The sequence below is a fragment of the Caretta caretta genome, chromosome 2, assembly GCF_965140235.1.
Source record: "Caretta caretta isolate rCarCar2 chromosome 2, rCarCar1.hap1, whole genome shotgun sequence".
In the NCBI taxonomy this organism is placed as follows: domain Eukaryota; kingdom Metazoa; phylum Chordata; order Testudines; family Cheloniidae; genus Caretta; species Caretta caretta.
The window spans coordinates 160,012,730-160,035,395 of NC_134207.1; the positions used below are offsets into that span (position 1 = coordinate 160,012,730).

General features: G+C 40.0%; 1 protein-coding gene across 9 annotated transcripts in view; it reads left to right on the forward strand.

Moving 5' to 3' along the window:
- MOCOS (molybdenum cofactor sulfurase) overlaps window positions 1–22,666 on the forward strand; it is a 484,231-nt gene that overhangs the window by 404,603 nt on the left and 56,962 nt on the right. For 6 of the 9 annotated variants that reach the window (XR_007355097.2, XR_012667119.1, XR_007355095.2 and 3 more), the window contains exon 15: window positions 15,112–15,224. Coding sequence is in view for 3 of the 9 variants with exons in the window: in XM_048839335.2 (XP_048695292.2) it covers window positions 1,249–1,395 (147 nt within the window). In the remaining 6 variants the exon portion in view is untranslated. Of the gene's footprint in view, window positions 1–1,248; window positions 1,510–15,111; window positions 15,225–22,666 lie in introns of those variants that run through there. The other 3 variants (XM_048839335.2, XM_048839337.2, XM_048839339.2) reach the window with 1 other exon arrangement.

Sequence of the window (22,666 nt, forward strand, 5' to 3'; positions counted from 1 at the left end):
TAGGAAAGAAAAGCATATTGGGGAAAACACACCCTGAATCACTTCAGTAGTGATCAGTTTATTTAACATAACATTTAAAAAATACATCCAAACATTTATTGCAGTCAATAGGACTATTCCTATGCTTAAATTAAGCATGTGGTCAGTACTTTGCTGGACTGGGGCCAGACTGCTCAGCATCTTAGAGAATCAAAACTGCAGCACACCAGATAGATGAAAGGTCAATGGGTAAGGCTAAGTTTTTGTCATGGATATCTTTAGTAAAAGTCATGGATAGGTCACAGTCAATAAATAAAAATTCACAGAAGCCTGTGACCAGTCCCTAACTTTCACTAAAAATATCCCTGACAAAATGGGGAGGCAGGTTCACTACCCACTGCTGCTGGGGCTCCCAGGGCCGCCTGCCACGGCTTGGCAACTGCAGGGTGCCCCCATCATTGTGGGGTTGGGAGATGGGGCGGGGGGCCCACTGGCTGGGAGCTCCAGCCAAGTGACAGAAAATATCATGGAGGTCAATGGAAGTCACGGATTCTGTGACCCCTGTGACATAACCATAGCCTTATCAATGAGTGAAGCAGCTGTGCAATATTATTTATCTCCATTGTTCAGTATTCACATGTATCGCAGGGATATGTATATAAATATTTCTAATATTTATCTGTTGGATAGCTTCACAGCTAATGACAGACACCAAGCTACAGCATTACTAATCAACACACTTTCAGAATATTTTCAGTAAAATTTACCAAAATATTCACAAAAACAAATGAAGGGATCAGTCACAAAGGCTAGTCAGAACAACGTTCTATTAACAAAGCAAATAATGCATAGTAGGAGATCCAAAATTTTGCTTCACTGTTTCAACATATGCGCATCCTTACTCTGTTTAGCTTGTGGATATTTATCTCAGAAATACATTAAATGTATTGCTCAGAAAGCCAGAATCTCAATTAGATTACCGGGTTGTGAGGGAATGTAAATTAAATAGGTAAACTAAGGGACTGGTGATGAAATATTCTTTTATTTATCCAATTACTCTCTAGGTCTGTATCTTGAATAATCTGACGTTGGCTCTTGGTTACCAGTCTGTTGTATTTAATTAATGAAAACTTATTTAATAATATAGAGCTGGTAGTTTTGCCCTTATAGCAACACTGTTCTTATAAACATTATCCTTGTCGTGAGATCTACTGGAGATTTGACAGTTCTGGATTTGGCATACACTGATTATTTTTTCTTGTTCTTCAGACAAACTTTGGTATATATCTGATGAACCAGTCCCTGTGCTCATCCCTTCCAAATATCTTGTCAGTGGGATCTCAGGTATTTCCAGTGTTGAAGGAAGATAGAGAAATTCGAAGTCCTCTATCCAATGAAGAAAAAACATCAGGATAGCGTCCTTGGCTGGACAAGTTGTACATGCATAATTAAGGCTCTTTAACAAACACATTACATGTATTTAAAAAATCTGGTAATTATTAAAAAAAATTTCCATGGATTTGCTTCTAATTTAATTCTACTCTAATTATTTTTTTGTTTGATGAAGATGTTAGAATCCTCAGTCTTTATATACCTAGTAATTACACACCACCAACTCTTTTTTTTAAACCCTCCTGTGAATATGTTACATCAGTCCTAACAACTCTCTTTACTCAGCTGCTTTAAGATGCAACAGGTTTGGGCGAGATTTATTGCAGGGTGGATGACTCCAATACTAAGTTTAATGTCATTGTCATAAAAAAAAATCTTAATGATGGGAAGATCTACTCTTCCCTGACCCTCAAATGGGTCCAATCATTTCTGATATTCTCTTCAAGGATGCTCTCATCCTTTTAGTGGGTCTGAAGTCCGATTACTAACTTTAGGCTGGTTGCTCAGTCTATTTATTGCATTATGGTAGGTGAAATTCCAGCCCTATCAAAGTCGATGTCAGAATTTCCACTTGGTGTGCTCTGGGGTTTCCCTGGGGTAAAGCTGGCGTAGGCTGTATATAAGGCTTCTGACCTGCGGTAACCCTTGGTTATTTCAAATTTGAATAGAGCCTGAAAGCACAAAAGTAGGCCTGCTGAGAGTCGTATGTCAAACAGTCAGTCTGAAACAGGAATTATTAACATAGAGTTTAAGGCCAGATCATCTAGTCTGACCTCCTGTACATCAGAGGCCACCAACACCAGCCAGGACCCACACACTAAACCAAACAGCTAAAATTAGGTCAAAGTATTACAGCCCACAGAAAACTAAACTATTATGTGTAACAGGCAGAGAATAGGAGGGACTGAGGTGTATGAATGTCTGAGGCCCCTGCAATGGCAAGGAATTGATTGAGATATACTCAGATATACCAAGTGACCCTCAACCCGTGCTGCAGAAGAAGATGAAAACCTCCCAAAGTCACTGACAATCTGACTTTCAGGAAAATCACTTCACAACCCAACATATGGTGATCAATTAGATCCTGAGCATGTAAGCAAGAACTAGCCAGCTAAGCGTGTGTGTGTGTGTGAGAGAGAGAGAGAGAGAGAACGCTTGGTACCACCTCTCCCCACCCAGTCTCATCTCCAGCTGTGGCTTTCTCTGATGTCTCAGAGGAAGGACATACACAATCAACAAACTATTGTGGGGAATCCACTCCTGACCCCTGCAGATGACTGGCTAAAGCCCTCAAGCATGTCCTTTTAAGAACAGAAGCAACCCCATCATATAACCCCAGTCTGTAATGTATCCAGCTGTCTCTTAAAACTAATTAAGTTGCTTGCCCACTTGATTCCTATTGGGAGGCTGTTCCAGAACCTCACTTCTCTGAAGGTTAGAAATTTTCTAATTTCCAGCCTGAATTTGTTCATGGCCAGTTTATATGCATGTGTTCTTGTGCCAACATTATCCTTTAGTTTAAATAGCTCTTCATCCTCCCTGGTGTGTACCCCCCCAATATATTTATAGAGAATAATCACATCCACCTTTAGCCTTCTTTTTGCTAGACAAAACAAGTCAAGCTCTTCCAGTCTCCTCTCATAAGACAGGCCCTCCATTCCCCTGAGCTCCTAGTAGCTCTACTCTGCAACTGTTTCAGTTTGAATTAATCTTTCTGGAATGGGGGTGACCAGAATTGTACACAGTATTCCAAATGAGGTCTTACCAATACCTTGTACAATGGCATTAACATTTGTCTATCTCTACTGGAACTTCCTTGCTTGATACATCCTAGGATCACATTTGCCTCTTTTTTTTTCCCTGCTGCATCACATTGGTAGCTCATAGACATTCTGTGATTGACCAATACACCCAGGACTCTCTCCTTCTCTGCCGCTTCCAACTGATGAGCCATATCCGAGTCTGACACTGAGCAGACCTCTAACACTATCCTAACAGAATCTTTTTGAGTCAAACAGATTCTGTTTTGTCAAGGGTATCACTTAGTATTTCTTTACCATTTACTGCTGTGTCATTCCCCAGGGTACAGTCTGGACTGTTGGACAGCTGTGTCCCCTCAGTCTCCAACCTGGGGTGGCTTTTATGCTGCTTTGTTGAGAACTACCACTCCTGGTCTGTTCACACATAGGCTCCAGCAAGTAAAATCACTCCCAGCTGAAATATATGAGTGCTTCTAGCCAGCTACTCCTGAATTATATTGCAGAGCAACACCAGTAAACTTCCAGTCCCAGACTTGTCCCCAGGAATGTGCCTCTTGTACTGCCTGGCTCTTTCCTTCTGGACAATACAAGCTCATAGAAAGTCCATCATTTTATTAAAAGAAAATGATATGCACAAAACCTGTTATCTCAAATGGAGATTGCCAGACAATTCAATCTAAACATACACTGGTTGAGATAAAACAAGTTTATAAACTACAGAAATATTTTAACTGATTACAAGTAATGAGGCATAAAGGTCAGAATTGGTTACAAAGAAATAAAAGGTAAAACACAAACTAATACCTAACAACAAGATAAATGAATTCAAAGCAAAGGTTTTTCTCACCACATGCTTTTACTGGCTGAACACCTTCAGTCAGGACTCCTCCCCCAGTTCAGTGTTCCTTTAGGTATCATTAATGCCGTGAGAGGAGAGGTGATTTGGGGGCCTCTGTGCCTCATTTTTATACCTTTTCCTCCTATTTGAGAATCATCTCCAGCTGGGTTCAGGTGACAGCAAGTCTGTTTCTTTGCTAAGATGTAAATGTCTCACTCATAACATTCTTTCTGCCAAAGAATGGTCATTTAACCAGGTGACAGTTCATTTGATTATGTTTATACCTGGATGAGGTGTTGGCTAGACTTTTGTCTCTGTGGAAGTGGTCTGAAGCTGTTTCCGCAGACTTGGAACATGCCTTATGCAGTAGAATTTCATAATTTTGCATACAGTGTTGCCACACAGATTTTACCAGGACAATAATGCTCAGCAGTTTATGAGTTTTCAAATGATAGCTCACAAGGCATACTTTTTAAAAAATGTATCAAAGACTTGTAAAAAGGGTGATCATAAGAGTACAGACCCTCACAACCACTTAGTTGATGTTCAGTTCTGTCCCACCACCTTTACCTTTATTTCTCTCTCTCCTAAACAGCACATATACATCAATATCTATATTCCACTCAGGAGTGCTATTCCATGTTTCTGTAATCCCTATAATATCTGGTTTGACCTCCTTCACCAGTAGTTCAATTCTTCCATTTTATTGCCCAGACATCTTGCATTTGTGACAAGTATCTCAGTTGTTTCCCTCGGATCTCACCCAGTTTTCTAGACAGATTAGATATAGTCCTTTCACCTCCCTGACTACTGCTCCAATCAATAATTGTGCTTTTTCTCCTTGCAGTCCATACCCTTACCTTATGAAGTTCCATTATCCCTTCCTATTTCTTCATTTAGCTACTTTTAATTCTGGGTCTTGAAGCCAGGCATGGAGATTTCAAGAGTTTCTCCCAACCTTCTCCCTTCATATTTCCTAGTTGAAAGCCTTTTTTATCCATTCTGCCAGCCTTGATCCCAAAAGGTTAATGCCCCAGGTACACGAGTGAATTCCACCTGTCAAAAAAGTCATCTTTCTGTGAAGACCACCCAAAGGTTGATTATCCCAAAACCTTCCTTGTAGCACCAGTCCTTGAGCCATCTGTTCTTCTTTATTATTTTGTCATGCCTTCACTCTCCTTCTCTAGGGACCATATGTATTCCCCTGAAGATCACCTGAGCTTTCACTTCTTTAAGCATCTTACATGGCAAAGCATCATCATTTTTGATCCATTCCAGTGAGAACCTAGCAGTGTCATTCGTCCCAACATGCAGCATGGTCAGTGGCATTTTCCCCCTTACTCCCATCAGGATCCTTTTCAGCCTCACATCCAGATCTCGTATCATTGCTCCTGACAGCACACTCTTCTGTTCTCTAAATATGGACTGCTGACAGACCATTGATTCTTCTTAGTATGGAGAATCCAATCACATAGATCAGTCTCTTCCTGGTGTTGGTATCAATCTGTTTTTTACGCTCTCTCGCAGTCCCCTATACACCATCCTCATTTTTTCTTATGCTGTGGTCCCTAACTATCTCCATTGCCTCTTCCTCTCTGGCAGGGATTGGCTTCATTTCTTTTCTTCTTCACCACCCCATCTACTGCCTGTTTCTCATTGTTGTGCCCCAATGCAGCAAAACTGTTTCTCTACTCCATTGCACCCCTACTAGCTGGTCTCTTCCTCTGCCTTGTCCTTAGCATCACGTTTTTCCATGGATCACACTCTTGTTCTGCACTCTGCCGTTCAGATCCTTTTGTTCAGCAGGCATCTACAAATCTTGAGTTGTCTGTACCACCTCTTCTTTTCTAATGCATTATATCTTCAAATCCCCATCTGAATTCCATCACTGTGTCTAGCTGCATCTCTAACCCTTGGATCTTCTCTGCCCTGAGCTCTATCATGCATCTAGCATGTATAAGTAGCTTCCATCAGATACCCATTCAAGGATGATATACCTCCCGCAGCTTCTGCATCCTACCATCTATTTTGTCTCCTCCCCTCCTTGGGTCGCTTCTAGTGCTGCCTCAGTAGCCATCATTGTCTTCTCTTCCTAATCCCTGCTCCTAAAGAAAAAGAGAGGATGACCCCCCCTTCTGGGGTACCACTGAGCCCACCTGTTCCATCAGTCTGGGCTCCCTTACACTGCCCTGCTGAGCCAGGTTTCCGCTAGCACACACACAGGTAGGGACACACCCAGCTGCAGAAAGACAGACACTGAAATCAGTACTGCATGGGAAGGCTTTCAACTAGGGAATTGCCTAGCACTCAAGTGCATATCCTCTGTGGAGTGTAAACCCAAAACTATATTGTTTTGTGCTGCACAGAGAACTGTACAGCATAAGCTAATTGAAATTCGCCTTCTCCCTCAAAGTGGAGGAAGATATGCACAGCTTTTTGCCCCCCTCCCCCAGTTATGAATTCCACAAACTGGGTTTAGAGAAAACAAAAACAAGTTTATAAACTACACAAGATAGATTTTAAGTGATTATAAGGGATAGCAAACAGATCAAAGCACATTACGGAACAAATAAAACAAACACGCAAACTAAGCTTAATACGTTAAAAAGACTGGTTACAAGTAGTAGTTTCTGACCCTAAATGTTGTTTTAGGCATTTCTTTCACAGGCCAGACACCTTTTCCAGCTTGGGCTCAGTCCTTCTCTCCCCCTTTCTCTTTGTTTCTTAGATGTTTCCAGCAGTTATCCTGAGCGGGGATTCAGTGAAGAATGAACCAGAATTAACTCACTTCCCTGCCTTAAATAGGATTTACATATGGTGGGAATCCTTTGTTTCCCAGTTTGATCCCCATCCCCTATTAGTGGAAAAATACTAGTAGTCCAAGATGGAATCCAGTACCAGGTGACACGATCACATGACCTTGTAGTGTCAAAGCAGCCATGAGTCAAGGTTGTTTGCAGCATCCCAGGAAACTTCTCAGGAAGGTGGGAGATTATCATCTTCAAAGTCCTATTGTTCCCCCTAATGGCCCATCCAGGCTGATTGCATTCTGTCTGGTGGGCGTTCCCCAGGTGTAAACCCACTTGTAATTGATACATAGTCAATATTCCTAACTTCAGATACAGAAATGATACATGCATACAAATAGGATAATCATATTCAGTAAATCATAACCTTTCCAATGATGCCTCACATGACTCATCTTGCACAAAACACATCCTAGTTATGCCATATTCATATTGTAACACATCTCTATGAAGAATATGGGGCATAATGTCACAACCCCCGACCCTGGCCCTCAAACTCCCGCTGAAACTGCTAGCCATTCTCTGCTCCAATGCTCTCTAGTGACTGGCTTGTAAACCTAGCCAAACTAGATCATCACTTCCCCCTTGTTAAGCAATATTAGCAAACACTGGATCATGTCAGGACATAAAATTACCATTCTCCTCTGAGGCCAAACTCCCACAGAAATTCCGCTGTTAGTTGCTAGGTGTTCACTGCCCTGCACAGAATCCGATGTATTGGAGAGAGGGAATGTATCCAAACCACTGTAGATTTGAAAAGTTTAGGAGGGCTCTTATTCTTTTAAAGAACTGGTTTCCCATCCGTAGCCCTACATTTCGGTCTGAAATGGCTGTAATAAATCTCTAAACAGTAAGCTTTGTGATGGAAATTAGGAAAGACAGTATCTATTTCTTGCAAGTAGGAACTTCCCTAATATTCAGAAAAAAAAAGAGGTGTTTTATGTTTATCAAAACTGTCATTTTTGCTAGAATAATAGCATAATATTTAAGAAACATAATAATTTAACAATCTCTCATAAAAACCTTTCTTTTATTGGATACAATGTCAGTACTGTTCTGCTAGATTCCATGTGAGAAGACTTGCTGTATTTTGGCCTTCAGATGATCACCGACACCTTTTTCTGCTTGACTTTAGCCTTCCAATATGCCGTTTCTTTAAAATGGCACAAAAATTAGAAAAGGAAATAGCCTCACTTTCACATGTTATTGGCTATACAACAGAATAAGTCACTTTAGCACAAAATATCTTGACAACTGGTGGTTGTGAATAGCCTTAGTACAATGTAAGATAACTAAGGATGAGAGAATTTGAACTTTAAAAAAGTCATGCTTGGTCACTTTGACCTATTATTTACAATGCCATTATGCTTTATCTGTCCTGTAGTTTAGTAATATTAGAACAACAATAATTTTGTAATTTAACATACAGTTTCCCTGATATATGAACATATTGAACAGCATAACTGTGCATTTCGCAGAAGGCGTATCCTTGTGCTATGATGATAGAAAATTCCACACTGCTTTATACTGATGGATCTCACATAAGGAATCTCTCACTTCAACAGACGATAGTATTTTTCCTCCTAATAAGAGGAGTCCTCACATCAGCATCAAGATGTTGTTTTTCCCATGAGTGATGGCAAATTATGCAGGGTACCAAGCACTTTGTAGAAAAACTAGAAATTAGAACCTTTTAAATTACATGTCCTATAAGTTTTATATGAGAATATCCTTACAGTAATTTGAAAACATTGTAAGAAAGAGCCTTTCATAGTACAAGGCCAAGTCCCACAGTAATGAAAAAGCTATAAATACCTCAGTAGAATATATAGTCAATAGATAGAATTTAACTGTCATTTTGATGGGTTATACATCCACGTTCTGAGAATATAGGGAAAAGACAGTTTCATGGGGACATATAATTTTGCAAATAGGTACTCCAGCTGCTGCAAAAATAAGTTTTTAAATATATATCTACCAGTACTTCAATCTCTTTGTGGAAGAAAATCAACCGGATAAAAGTATTTCCAGAATAATGTACATAGTAAGTTCTCTATGTATTGGAAGACCAAACCCATATTTCTGGAAGACCAAACCCATATTTCCTTACAATAAATTATTCACATGCATTCCATTTCCTGTGTGGCTTACCTCCTTCTCAAACCTCAGAAAAAAAATAATGACAAGTCCTAATAATAGCTAAGAGGCTAATATTGCTAAAAGGAAATCAGTATTTTGACCCTAAGCCTCCGAACTTTCGGTTCCTTAACACGGTTAGGACATGTCAGACACAGTCTGTATATATGTTTTTGACAAGCATTTTATAAAATGTGGACCAAATCACAAAGTCATCATGCAGTTAAAATTCCCATAAAAGCTGAATGAAGGACTGAGTAAGGACCTCAGGAGCTGCCTTTACATTAAGATCATGCTTGGCATTTCTTCTTCTTTTTCTCATTTCTTCACTTTTAGAAATGAGATCAATAAAATATATAGTACACCTGACATGCCTATTGGTGCAGTAACCTCATCATTATGGAATGCAGCTAACCTTGACTTCATTGAGAGCTGATGGCACTAACCATCTTGAAGTAGGGTTCCCTATATTTGGATGCCATTTGCAGAAATCCTGCTAACAGTGGTACGTCTATGTACGTGTAGCACAGTACTAGTAAGTCATTGTTTTTCCCACTGCTCACATGCCATTTTTGAGAGGACCATTTTCAGGAGAAGTGCCTTCAGAAAAAAGAAAGATCATGCTAAAATCGAGGTTGGAGGTAGCAAGCTCTAAAGTTGCCATTAAAAAGTCAGCAAGAGTATCCGAAATACATACTACCCATTGCAGTACATAGAACATGAAAAAAAATCCCAAATACTGCCTTTTTCATAGGCACAGTTGAGCCTGGTGATGGTGAACCCTATAAGGCTTTATGGAAATATGCTTATGAATGTATATATGACATAACTGGAATATGTTTTATGCTACATATGCCATGTAACATATTTCTGTAAAGGTTATGATCTATTAAATCTATTAATCCTATTTGTATGCATGTATCATTTTTGTTTTCCAAGTTATGAATATTGGCTGTGTACTTGCTTGATTTTTAAGTAGCCTTAGTAAAGCATTTGGTCAATTTCTTGAGAAAGGAATGTGCAAATTAAATGCCCAGTCAAGAAGCACTTAATGAACAAAGGATCTTGGAATGCTCCAATCCACATAAGAAGGCTACTTGAGGACGTTTAAGGTAGGATGTGGGCAATGGTGGCTGCCTGTAAAAACTGAGTTATGCATGTTCATGTGACTTGCCCATGTGACTCCAAAACTCCATCTTGGAGCTGGACTTTGCATAGGAGAGAGGAGGGGGCCTCCACCCACAAGAGAAAGTCTATTTACGCCTGTGCGAGACCCCTCCATTTTGTCTTCAGCTGACTCAAGAGATAGCCTCTCCACCCCCAAGGGATACCTGAAAGAAACTGGAACAAAGGACAGTAACCACAGGGGTGTGAGTGATTGCTGGACCCAGACTAGAAGGAGACTAGTCTCTAAAAGGAAGCTTACTGGAACATCTCTGAGGGTGAGGTTCTATCTGTATTCAGTTTTCTTACTGTATTAGACATAGAATCATAGAATATCAGGGTTGGAAGGGACCTCAGGAGGTCATCTAGTCCAGCTCAAAGCAGGACCAATCCCCAACTAAATCATCCCAGCCAGGGCTTTGTCAAGCCTGGCCTTAAAAACTTCTAAGGAAGGAGATTCCACCAGTTCCCTAGGTAACGTATTCCAGTGTTTCACCACCCTCCTAGTGAAAAAGTTTTTTCCGAATATCCAACCTAAACCTCCCCCACTGCAACTTGAGACCATTACTCCTCCTTCTGTCATCTGCTACCACTGAGAACAGTCTAGATCCATCCTCTTTGGAACTCCCTTTCAGGTAGTTGAAAGCAGCTATCAAATTCCCCCTCATTCTTCTCTTCCGCAGACTAAACATCCCCAGTTCCCTCAGCCTCTCCTCATAAGTCATATGTTCCAGTCCCCTAATCATTTTTGTTTCCCTCCGCTGGACACTTTCCAATTTTTCCACATCCTTCTTGTAGTGTGGGGCCCAAAACTGGACACAGTACTCCAGATGAGGCCTCACCAATGTCTAATAGAGTGGAACAATCATGTCCCTCGATCTGCTGGCAATGACCCTACATATACATCCCAAAATGCCATTGGCCTTCTTGGCAACAACGGCACACTGTTGACACATATCCAGCTTCTCATCCACTGTAACCCCTAGGTCCTCTTCTGCCGAACTGCTGTCGAGCCATTCGGTCCCTAGTCTGTAGCGATGGATGGGATTCTTCCATCCTAAGTGCAGGAGCCTGCACTTGACCTTGTTGAACCTCATCAGATTTCTTTTGGCCCCAGTCCTCTAATTTGTCTAGGGCCCTCTGTATCCTATCCCTTTCTTCCAGCGTATCTACCTCTCCTCCCAGTTTAGTGTCATAGATTTGTATGTCTATGTCCCATAGACTTCTGTTTTCTATTTTATTTTTGCTTGGTAATTCACTTTGTTCTGTCTCTTACTACTTGGAACCACTTAAATCCTACTTTCTGTATTTAATAAAATTACTTTTTACTTATTAATTAACCTAGAGTATGTATTAATACCTGGGGTGGGGGGCAAACAGCTTTGCATTTCTCTCTGTCAGTGTTATAGAGGGCGAACAATTTATGAGTTTATCCTGTATATGTTTTATACAGGGTAAAACGGATTTATTTGGGGTTTGGACCCCATTGGGAGTTGAGCCTCTGAGTGTTAAAGACAGGAACACTTCTTAAGCTGCTTTCAATTAAGCCTACAGCTGTTAGGGGATGTGGTTCAGACCTGGGTCTGGGTTTGCAGCAGGCTAGCGGGTCTGGCTCAAACCAGGCAGGGCACTGAAGTCCCAAGCTGCTAGGACAGGAAAGCATGGGCAGAAGTAGTCTTGGCACATCAGTTGGCAGCCCCCCGGGGGTTTCTGTGATCCAACCCATCACAAACCCATCTAATTTGAAATACCTCAGCAAAAATGATTAATGCAAAGTTCCCATTTTTCTTCAGCCACTATTTGCACAACACAATCCATGACTAGAATGAAAATGGTTCAGTAGCACTCCCGACTAATATGTGGTCTTGGAGCCTGGGTACATGTATGGAGAGGCAAAGGGGTTCCACAAAGATCATTTGTTCCATCCCCATTTTGTGCCAATAATAATGTTAGAATGCAAGTTGAGCCAAACTGGAGTGGGTCATATTTGAATTACTGTTTTCCATCTAATTAATGGACAGTTGAAAATACTGGGGAAAGTTCCTAGTGTGATCATCATACTGCAGCTTCATGACTAATCTGGAGAGATGCAGTTCTGGAAATGTATTCTGTAATTATGCACACTCTTGCATTCATTTGGGTATCCTTATTACTGCTGTGAGACAGTCAACTCCAGACACAGAGCCAACACTCACCAGCAGAGAACTAGAATGCAGATACTCACAGGGTGTTAACATCAGCTCCCAAGAATTATCAGTGCATGCCAACCTTGAGGTTGTCTTGGGTTCTGTACTGACTTTTCTAAGTATATAAATATTCTGTCTAGATTATACAGTATGTTGGGTAGGGTTTTTGGTGCAGACAAGATCCCTCAGTTACAAGATCAAATTGTCATTTTGCTTTGGCATGGTCACAGTTTTCACCAAACTGTGTTTGAAAAATTGCTGTCTATGGGAAAAGTATGTTACTATGTGGTAGGTGTCGTGTATGGATGACCCCAAGTTGTTAAATGTTCGGGAGTTCTCATTTCCTAAAGGAAAACACAGGTGTAGGGCCTGCAATGTCTGTCTTAAGCTTTTACTCTGTTCTCTTCACTTCTCAAAGTGAAAATTATACTGTTGTTTTCAATGACTGCTTTATTTTAGGCATTCATCCTCTGGATAGGTGATTTCAATTAGCTATGAGATGTGTATTACTGTTTTGTCATTTCATGGGTTTAGCTATATCTGAACTAGCTTTAAATAGCTCTGGACACATCCTACCCATTTCCCTTATTTGGTGTCTTTTTAGAAAATGTTAATAAATTAGGTCCTTAAACAATTCAGTGAACTTGCCTCTTATCAGTTGAGTATCTTAATCAATAGGTTAAGGAATGAAAATCCACTGAGTTACTCAGCAGTTCAGATGATTAAGTATTTGACTGTAAAATCATTAGACTTGATGTGTGAAACTCAGTATATTGACTTAATTAGAGAAGACAGACCCTGGTCTGTTTTGTTTTTTCCCTACCAGTGAGTAGTCTGAGGAAAACACTTTCAAGTATTCTAATACAGGGGGTCCCGAATAGAATAAACACACAATATTCTATAATAGTGGGCCACAGCACACTACTTTACAATTAGACATAAGGCCCAAGCCACAAAGTTTAGGCCCAGATCTCAAACACCTCAGAGTTCAGTGCTGGGAGTCTGCATGGTGTTGTGTGTTTCCGTCCACAAGAGCAAAACCCTTTAAACCGATATTCTTTTAGTCAAGAAAAAACAGGAAAGAACAAAAGTAAAGTCTTCATGAGAGTACAGTGTGTCTTTTAATATCAGGCAGCAGCAACTCTGAAAACAAAATGGCTGCTGTCACTGTCAACAGGCAGAGTTGTTAGAAATGTAAAAGTTCAGTACACAGAAAACAAAGAAATCATACATTCAAGCTACAGTTTATCCCCTTATAAAACAGTGAGCATCTGGCAATGCTTAAGCTAAGACCTGAGTTTGGATTTCCAACAACACCAAAGTTTAGGGATGTCCAAATCTAGAGTTTTGGTTAGGAACTATCTCTGGTTATCATAATGTCACTACAGAGGTTTGGCTGTTGTTGTAGAGCATTATTATCTATATAATAAGATTACAGGATTGTCAGCTGTGTGTCTGTCACTCTGAAGCCTAAAATGTCTGTTGAACCAGTGTGAAGTAATGGAAACAGCTACAAACATGGCTGAAGGCTCTGTTTGTTGAGAATATCATGAGGTTCAGTTGTCACTGGGATTTGCAGCATATTACCATCAAATTTTTAAGTTCTCAACCATTCTGATTTTACGAATGACACCTGTGAGGTGTACCACTACAGTAACACATATATCTAGGCCATTCCAAGAGTCTTAGACCATTCTGATATCAGAGGTAACTCAATCAATCACCACCCTTATCTACAGCTAACGTGCATCCAAGAGCTTCATTGGTTGTATGAGGGAGACTGCTGGGATGGTGGATTACTTGGTGTATACTTAACTCAGAGATCCTTGTTACAATTAAAAGCCAATGGATGTAGCTAATTTACCTTGCAAAACTTGGAGGATTTTAGTTAGTTATTTGTGCATGTATTGTATTAGAGGAGCACTTTTATGTCAAGTCCTACTATTTTCTGTACTCTTATACTGGTGTCACAAATTCATTTGGTATTCATTGAATCTCATATGCCTTTCCCACAGGTGGTGCATGTTAATTTGAAACTATTTAAGTCTAAAGAGAAGAATATGTCAGGAAAGAGAGACTGTGACATTTCATTGAGTGACTAACCTGAAACAATTGGTTAAATTAGTCAAAGAAGATTGAGAGCTTTATATATTTGGGCCTTGGTGGAAATGTTAAGAAAAAAAAAAAAGAAACAAGTGGACTCCTTCCTGATTCTCTCTCTAGATGCAAAAATGAATAAAAATTGAAAAATATTATTTATTTTGAAAGATAAATACAATTTCAATGAAATACTCAGGCACTATAATAGGTATATTTATTCAGAATGGTATTAAATAAATATCCTGCTTTGGATAAGAACCTATTGATTTGAAAGAATGTCCTATTGTCATATTTCTCATCTCTTCTCACACCATTTGCTCCATGGTAGAGTAATGAAATGCAAAAATATAAAAAAACAACAATCCACATTTTGCTTGGAGTAGGCAAAAATAAAAATACTTCATTTTTCCTTGGCCCTAGGATGCCCAGAATTTCTGAGCTGAAAGACTAAAATCTGGCGGTTAACCATAATCTTGATATTACATGTTCAATCATTTGTAAAAATGACCATGACGTTCATCAAAGAGAAGAAAATCAAGGATGATACAATTGTCACTGGGCAGACATTCAGATAGTTATTATGTTTCTGGGGCAAGGTCTGTTATCAGGGAGAGAATTTTCTTAACATACAGATATATCTCTCTTAGAAACCACCCATAATAGGAAGGTTTTGAGATATATGCATTATTCACTGTTATTTTTCTTAAATCTCTGATGGTGAACTGTGTGCTTTATGCTACACAATACAGGTACAGATTGAAATGGAAAGCTGTGTGGGGCCATGAATGACAGAACACAGGGAAATAATGGAATTTTTTGGCTATCAGTTGCAGTCCCTGAAGACAAATGACCTCAGAATAAGGTATAAAATTAATATTAGAAAGAAAGAAGGAACTGACTAATGAAACTAAATAAATCGTCTCGGTCCTATGCAATTCACTGATATGAAAAAGAAAGGTTTATTGATTTTTGTGGTTCCACATATTAATACAACTCACTAACTTCTGGGTCCTAGCTAAAATCACTCTCTTATTTAAAATCTTACTAGTGTTGGTCAAGTAACTATTGTAAAGAATATCAGTGATGGGGTTGGGATAAGCTGTTTAAGTTACACTCATGAAGTTGATTGCAAAGATTCCCACAGGTCAACAAAGGCTAGCTGCAGAATTTTTGTTTGGGTGCATCCTTAGTTTAAATAAAAAGAGCATTAATTCTAAAAGCAGGGAAAATCTTAAATGTAAGCCAAAAGTTCTAAACCTGTTGTCCTGTGCACTTGCTGGAGGAATAGGGAGAGCTGTCAGGTCCATATGATGATGTTTTTTCCAGTTTCCAGGTGTGAAATTGTATTGAGAGACAATTAATTACCAGTGTTGCCAAGTCTTGTGATTTTATCATGAGACTCATGATGTTTCCTGATTTTCTTGAAGTTGATTAGGGGAGAATTTCAGCTTTCATTAAAAAGAAAATGTGAATTACTAGCCCTCGTGGGTGCAGAAGAAAGCAGGAAACCATAAATATAGTAAACCCTGAAGGCTCAAAGAAACAAAACCTCAAATGAATTATTTTTAATGAATCTCACAGTTTTTAAGACAATCTCATGATTATGGAGAGACTGATGATCTCTGAACTCTTGCTACTGACATTACTGATTATATGTACATACTTTCCTAATATGACTTTTTCCATATAAGTAATTGCTACAGTTGTCAGAAGAGGATGCTATGTAATCACAAATGGCCTGGAGGGTGAGCCTCTTAAGGTGTGGTGAGCAGAATGAAAAAGTTTGTGAATCCCCAGTGTCTTTAGAGTAGAGGTCCTCAAAGTGTGGAGCGTCCCCCTACCCCAAGGGGGTGTGAAGGAACATTGGGAGGGGATGGCAGGGCTCCATTCCCGGCCCAGAGCCAAGGCTGGGGGCAAGGCCAGGAGCAGAGACTCACCTGGCCGCAGGCTTGACTGCAGCTCTACTCCCCCCTCTGCCCCCAGCCTCGGCCCCTGGCTATGGCCCCACTCCCAGCCCCAGCCCCACCCCCAGCTGTGGCTCCAGACTCGGCCACTTAACCCTGTCCACGTGTCCCCCCCTCCCCACACGCCTGAGCCGCAACCCTGCTCCCGGCCCCAGCTCCGGGGGGGATGGGGGGAAAGGGGCATGGACAGGGGTAAGAGGGGGGAGGCGATCCTCAAAAGTTTGGGGACCGCTGCCTTAAAGGCACAGAACACCAAATTTACACCTATAGGCTGTGCTAATAGCATAGAGCCAGTAGTATGAGTGCAACCTAGGGGCTGTCAATCACAATGTCCTCTCTATGACCTTTGTGGATCTGCACATGTGCAGAAGGAATGCCTGTCCTGAGGAGTGGAGGTACTAGTCTTACTCTGCCCAGCAACAGTTACTAGTTTACCCAGCAACAGCTCTTGATTTGTTAATCTGTTAACCTATCAATAACTCCCACATGAGTCTGTATTGATTGGTTAATGCTGTTACCAGCTCTTTGGCATTGCCTGGCCAGGCGCTATTTGCTGGCCAGGTTTCTGCAGTGTGACACTGCCTGTCCAAGAGAGCTTCAGTGTCAATGATTTTACTTTCTTAATAAAAGCTATTGTTTAAATCCTTCCAAAGACTCCGGAAGTGGATATCTCAAACCAGGTGGGTTGCAGGAGGAAACTGCAAGGAACCTGAACTATTGCCTGGGAAAGGAAAGACTGAACAGTGCCCAACAACACCCATGCCTTGTTTCCTCCTTGAAAAATTAAGTTTCATGAAGGCTGTAGTTATTCATACTGCACTGGTACTGGTACATGGATTTCTCTCAAATAATCTCTTTTTGATGGAAGTAGTAAACAGGTAACCTACTGAGCAGATAATTTAAAAAGTAAATTGCAACAGGATTTATAATAGTAAATCTCCATTTTACCTACCGGATTTAAAAAACCTGGCAAGATAGGCTTTTAAAATCACTCACACTGAGAAATGGGGTTAATTTCATTTTTAGCATTATCCCATTTTGAGATCCAGGATATTCATTTGCTTATTGCCAACTTGCTGGCAGCTTCCCTTTTCAACTCAGTCCAGGAGAGCTAGATAAGAAAAAACATGTTTTTGTAAATATTTTTCGTGTATCTAACAATACAGTTGGAAGGGGATGGTGTACATGGGTGAAATTCTTGCCCCGTTGAAGTCCATGGCAAAACTCCCACTGACTTTGATGGGATGAAATCCTGGCTCCATTTGAAGGCTGGAGTTAATCACTATTTCTTTCCTCAGTAGGGTGTGAATGATCTTCAAACATTTAAAAAGTAATATGTGATTTGGGTGTCTCCATTTTTTTGATGCACAGTTTCAAACACTTTACAGGTGTCTGATTTTCCTAAGGTGTGGGCTCAGCACTTGCTGAAGAACAGGCGCCTTTAAGGTGTATCAAATTGGCCACCCAAAGTACCTTTGAAAATTTTGGCCAATATTCCTATTTTATTAAATTAACTTAATCCAAATGGAGATTATAAGACTTTCCACATGTCAGCAGGCAAAATGGTGACAGCTGTTGAAAGTTATATCTTGTATGTTTATCTTTGTATATATTCTTGTGCAAAAAGTGCTGTTCAGACATTATATGTTAATACAAAAATAAGACACAAGTGGCAGCTGTAAAACTATCTGAAAATGAAAAAAGGATTAAACAGTCAACGGGCCTGATTTGTCACTGCCTTGTGTGCTCGTTCACACCTATGCAAAGTGAGCATAAAAGGCTACGACTGTGTAAGTGGAGAATTCTGATGTAGTCGCATTTTCCAGTCACTTTTCTTGGGGGTAAATAATCAGTACAAGATAGAAGACAGTAAATGATCAGGTTCACTGGGACTGCTTGATTGGGTGGAGGATGCAGAACCAAAAGCCTTTGTCCACTTGAAATGAGAAAGCTAGAAAATAATTTGCCTTGCCATTCCCTTTTCTGGTTTAATAGCCTTAGAAATTGTAAGATAATGCTGGTGGAATAATAGCTCAGCTTAATAAGTTTAAAAATAAGTCTGTTTACCTGTGCATCTTAGTGTTTTACAGTCATATAATGAATTCTAGTGATGGACTATCCAAAGCAGCCAAAACTGGGTTAGTTTGGAGTTTTTTCTCCCTTAAAATGTCTTGATAACTTGATTAGTGAGTGAAAGTACTGGGGATCTGTTTAAAGCCAGCAGGTAACCTGAAAGATTCCCAAGAAGTCTGTTAGTTCCTGGTGGAACACCACTGACTTCAGTAAAGTTACGTCAGGGATAAATTTGACCCCAGTATATAGTAATGTGCTTTGCCACAGAAAGAATACTATGAAGGGACTGAAAGAGATTTCTGATGCCAGCACACTTAGCCATGTTTAACCTCCTTTCATTTTACTGCTTACTTTTGAGCTGGTTTGAATTCTGCACTAACATATTTTTGCCAGAACTATGTTATGTGCATAGCTCATATACAAAGGTTAGTGTGGGAAGTGAAACTGCTAATTAAAGGACTCTTGCCAATTTGGCCAGTTAAATCTTATTATAGCTTTAAACCCTACAGACGTCTGTGAGATTTCTACTGCAAACCTCCTTTTATCTGTTATTTTTCAAATTAGGGCCTTAAATTGCTCATCATATACCTTTTACCAGAAGAAAGTTAGCTGTTCTTAAATTTCCAAAACAGAATATAAAAATGCAAATTCATGTCAAGCAGATGTTTACTGCAGCTGATTGAGGTTTTGCAAGCGATAATACGCCAGCTGAGCAGAATCATTTAGGAGGCATTTTTCTGTCTTTCATCATAAATCTCATTAAAACAGGAAATAGTTTGAAGCATGAAAGAAAGATAAATGAGACTCATTAAAAGGAGTATGGTGTGATTAAACCATAGGTGCATGTCACATTGAGCTATCACCATATTGGGAAGTCTGAGTCTAAAGGACAAGTGCTTGCTGACACCAAAGGAGTGGTGATACACAAGCAAGACACAGGTCCTAAGGTATCTCATTGTGATGTACTTATTGGAAGGGAGAGATTTTCAATGTATTTTAAACACCTTAACCACAAGATTATCCTGGATCCCTGAAAGTAAATTTGGAAGAACAGGAAGCTAATTAGTTAACAAACAGTCTGACCAAATTTACCTCTGGTGTAACGAGGCAGAACATCAGAGAGTTGTACCCAGGGCAGAGTTTAACCACATCACCCTCTGCTATATAAATATGCCCATGAAAGGGCAAACACAAACATAACATTTTTTCTCCTGCTATTTTTGGGTCCAAATCATAAAACTATGTTTGATTTCTAAAGAAGCAGGATGGAGCAGTTTGTTTAATTTGAATAAGTCATCCTCATTGAATGTAATGGAAATTACTCGGTAGCCCTATTTACTCTTTTACCCTGCTGTGCCTAAAGCCAGAAGGAGATACTACTTTCTAGCCAATGAAACAGGAGTAGTTCTCACTCTGCTGGCAAACTCTTTGAAGCATGTGTGCCAGAGGGCAAAGCCAAAGTTTGAAATAGAGGCTTTATTTACGAACAATGCTTTCAACTTTTAATTGGTGGATGACCTTATGCCTAGCAGTACACCTAGACATAAATAATTACTCCATTGCACTTACCCTGCTGTGTCCTATTGCTTAATTAATGGATTCTTAAGCCTCCAAAAGTAATTTTAAGTTACTTGGCATTTTTTAAATGGGTACATGGCAATGCATCCCTACCGAAAACTCCAGCATTCAAGCTCCCTTTCATTTCTAAAGCCAGGAGGCCTGATTCTGCTTAGCCTTGTATCTTGTAGGCATTTACACCTGTTCTGCTCCTCTGTTCCATATGCTTTGAACTGCTCCAGCTGCACAAAGTAGGTGGAAACCTGACTTAGCCGACTAGGTGAACAATATGCCGCTGCTCTGCATAGAGGGTGTCTTGGAGGGTGTGGCTGGGAAAAAGGTTGTGACCGTAGTGCTGTTGAACAGCCAGTGTGGTCTAGGCTATATTGAACTCTGAGTCAATCTTCTGTAAGAGGTCTAAAGGAATTTTTTTTTCAAAGTCAGTAACAAGTTTTTTCAATGTAATTTGAACCTACAGATTTTGAAAATGGTTTTTACCAAGCTGAATTTTGATGTTTAGACCCTCAGACTTGCAAATAAATATGGCCACCAAAATTAACCAGAAACACACCAACAGCATGTGCTTGAACTTGTTAGTGAAATCAAACTGCTTGGCATAATTCACTTTTAGTCTATTAAAAACAGAAATGAGAAGAGACACATCTTGGTTTTAACGTCTATTGAACCCTAATATTCAACTTTTTATAGAAGAGTGATCCTTATATCACAATATTAGAAATAAGTTAAACATAACACAGAAGTTATGTTTTCTGTAATATGTGAAATCATCTCATTTTCTTGCATTCTTAATATTTGTTTTATACTTGTTTGTATAATTATTATACTTATAATATTTGTTTTGTTTTTAATGCACAATAGTTAGAAGAGAATTAACACGGAAGTGATGGTAATTGCATTTTTTACGAATAGACTAACAGTAGTTAGATGAGGTGGTGGTTTTGACACTCACAGTGGTTAAAGTTGTATGTAAACCATGGAACTGGTAGTAAGTCTCATGCCAGTTTCCTACAGTCTTTGCGTTGTTTGCCAACAACCAAGTAAAGGAGATGTGTGTGAAGCAGGATTGTATAGAATAAGTGTAAGCGGGGGAATAGTCCTGCTATTGTGGGGAACTTTCCTGGCTTCTGCACTACCCCGGTGAAGTGGGCTAGCGAAAGGATCTGAGTCCTCGCTCCCACCTCCTTTACCCAGTGGCCTCCTTGCCCTTGAGGGCTCCCTTTCCACTCACCTGTCTGGCAGAGTCCTCGTAACCCCAGCAAGGCTGGGTCCAGGATTCCTGGGAGGCTCGACCCCCAACCCTGCTGTGGTCACCTAGGACAGGGGCTAGGGTGTCCCCACTCCGGGGTACTCTCTCTGCACTGGGCACTTCTCTGACCCACTGACCATTACATACAAGTTAAAGCAAATGCAAGTTATTTAATCAACAATTAATTTTAAAAAGAATAAGGAAAAATGGGAAAGGTTAAAGGAAACACATCAACCCGCTCCGTGGCAGGGAACATCACAAACAGTGTCTCTGGAATGTCAGGGCAGTTCATAGTCTGTTCCTTGTAAGTCCCAGGCCTTCTTCTCAGGCCCTGTTGGGATGCTGTGGGTTGGACACTTGCTCTGGTGGTGGCCACATGCTCTGGTGGTGGACACTTGCTCTGGTGGTGGCCACATGTTCTCAGGCTCTAAGTGATAGGACCTTTCTTCCCAGCGTTGTCCCTGCCCTGTCAGGGTTATGATCCAAGCCTGGCCTGCAGAGCCTCTTGGCTGTGGTGTCTTCCTGTGCTGGGCCCGCTGCCCAGGGTCCACCAGAAGTTTTGAATGACCTCAGGTTGGAGAATGTAGTATTGTCCCAAATTTGGGGAAATGTTGTATCTTCTGTAAGTTAGGTTGGGATTGTTCCAGTAGGGAAGGGCAGCCTGGAAAGGCCAATAATGAGTAAGTTTAAGACATGAAGCTTAACAAAATTTGATGGCCAATTATGCAGTGGTAGATCTTAAAGTGAAAAATGTCTGTTGTGATTTCAGTACAGACTTGCTATATTAGCTTAGAAATGTTCTCAGAAAAATTACATTATTTGGAGGGCTGTCGATTAATCGCAGTTAACTCACGCGACACTCAAAAGACTTAATCACAATTAAAAAATTAATCGTGATTAATCACATGTTTAATCACACTGTTAAACAGTAGAATACCAACTGAAATTTATTAAATATTTGTGGACGTTTTTCTACATTTTCAAATATATTGATTTCAATTACAACACAGAATACAAAGTGTACAGTGCACACTTTATATTATTATTTTTGATTACAAGTATTTGCACTGTAAAAATGATAAGCAAAAGAAATAGTATTTTTCAATTCACCTTATACAAGTACTGTAGTGCAATCTCTTTATCTTGAAAGTGCAACTTACAAATATACATGTTGTTTGTTTGTTACATAACTGCACTCAAAATAAAACAATGTAAAACTTTAGCACCTACAAGTCCACTCAGTCCTACTTCTTGTTCAGCCTATCGCTAAGAGAAATGAGTTTGTTTACATTTGTGGGAGATAATGCTGCCCGCTTATTGTTTACGTCACCTGAAAGTGAGAACAGGTGTTCGCATGGCACTTTTGTAGTTGGCATTGCAAGGTATTTACGTGCCAGATATGCTAAACATTTGTATTCCCCTTCATGTTTTGGCCACCATTCC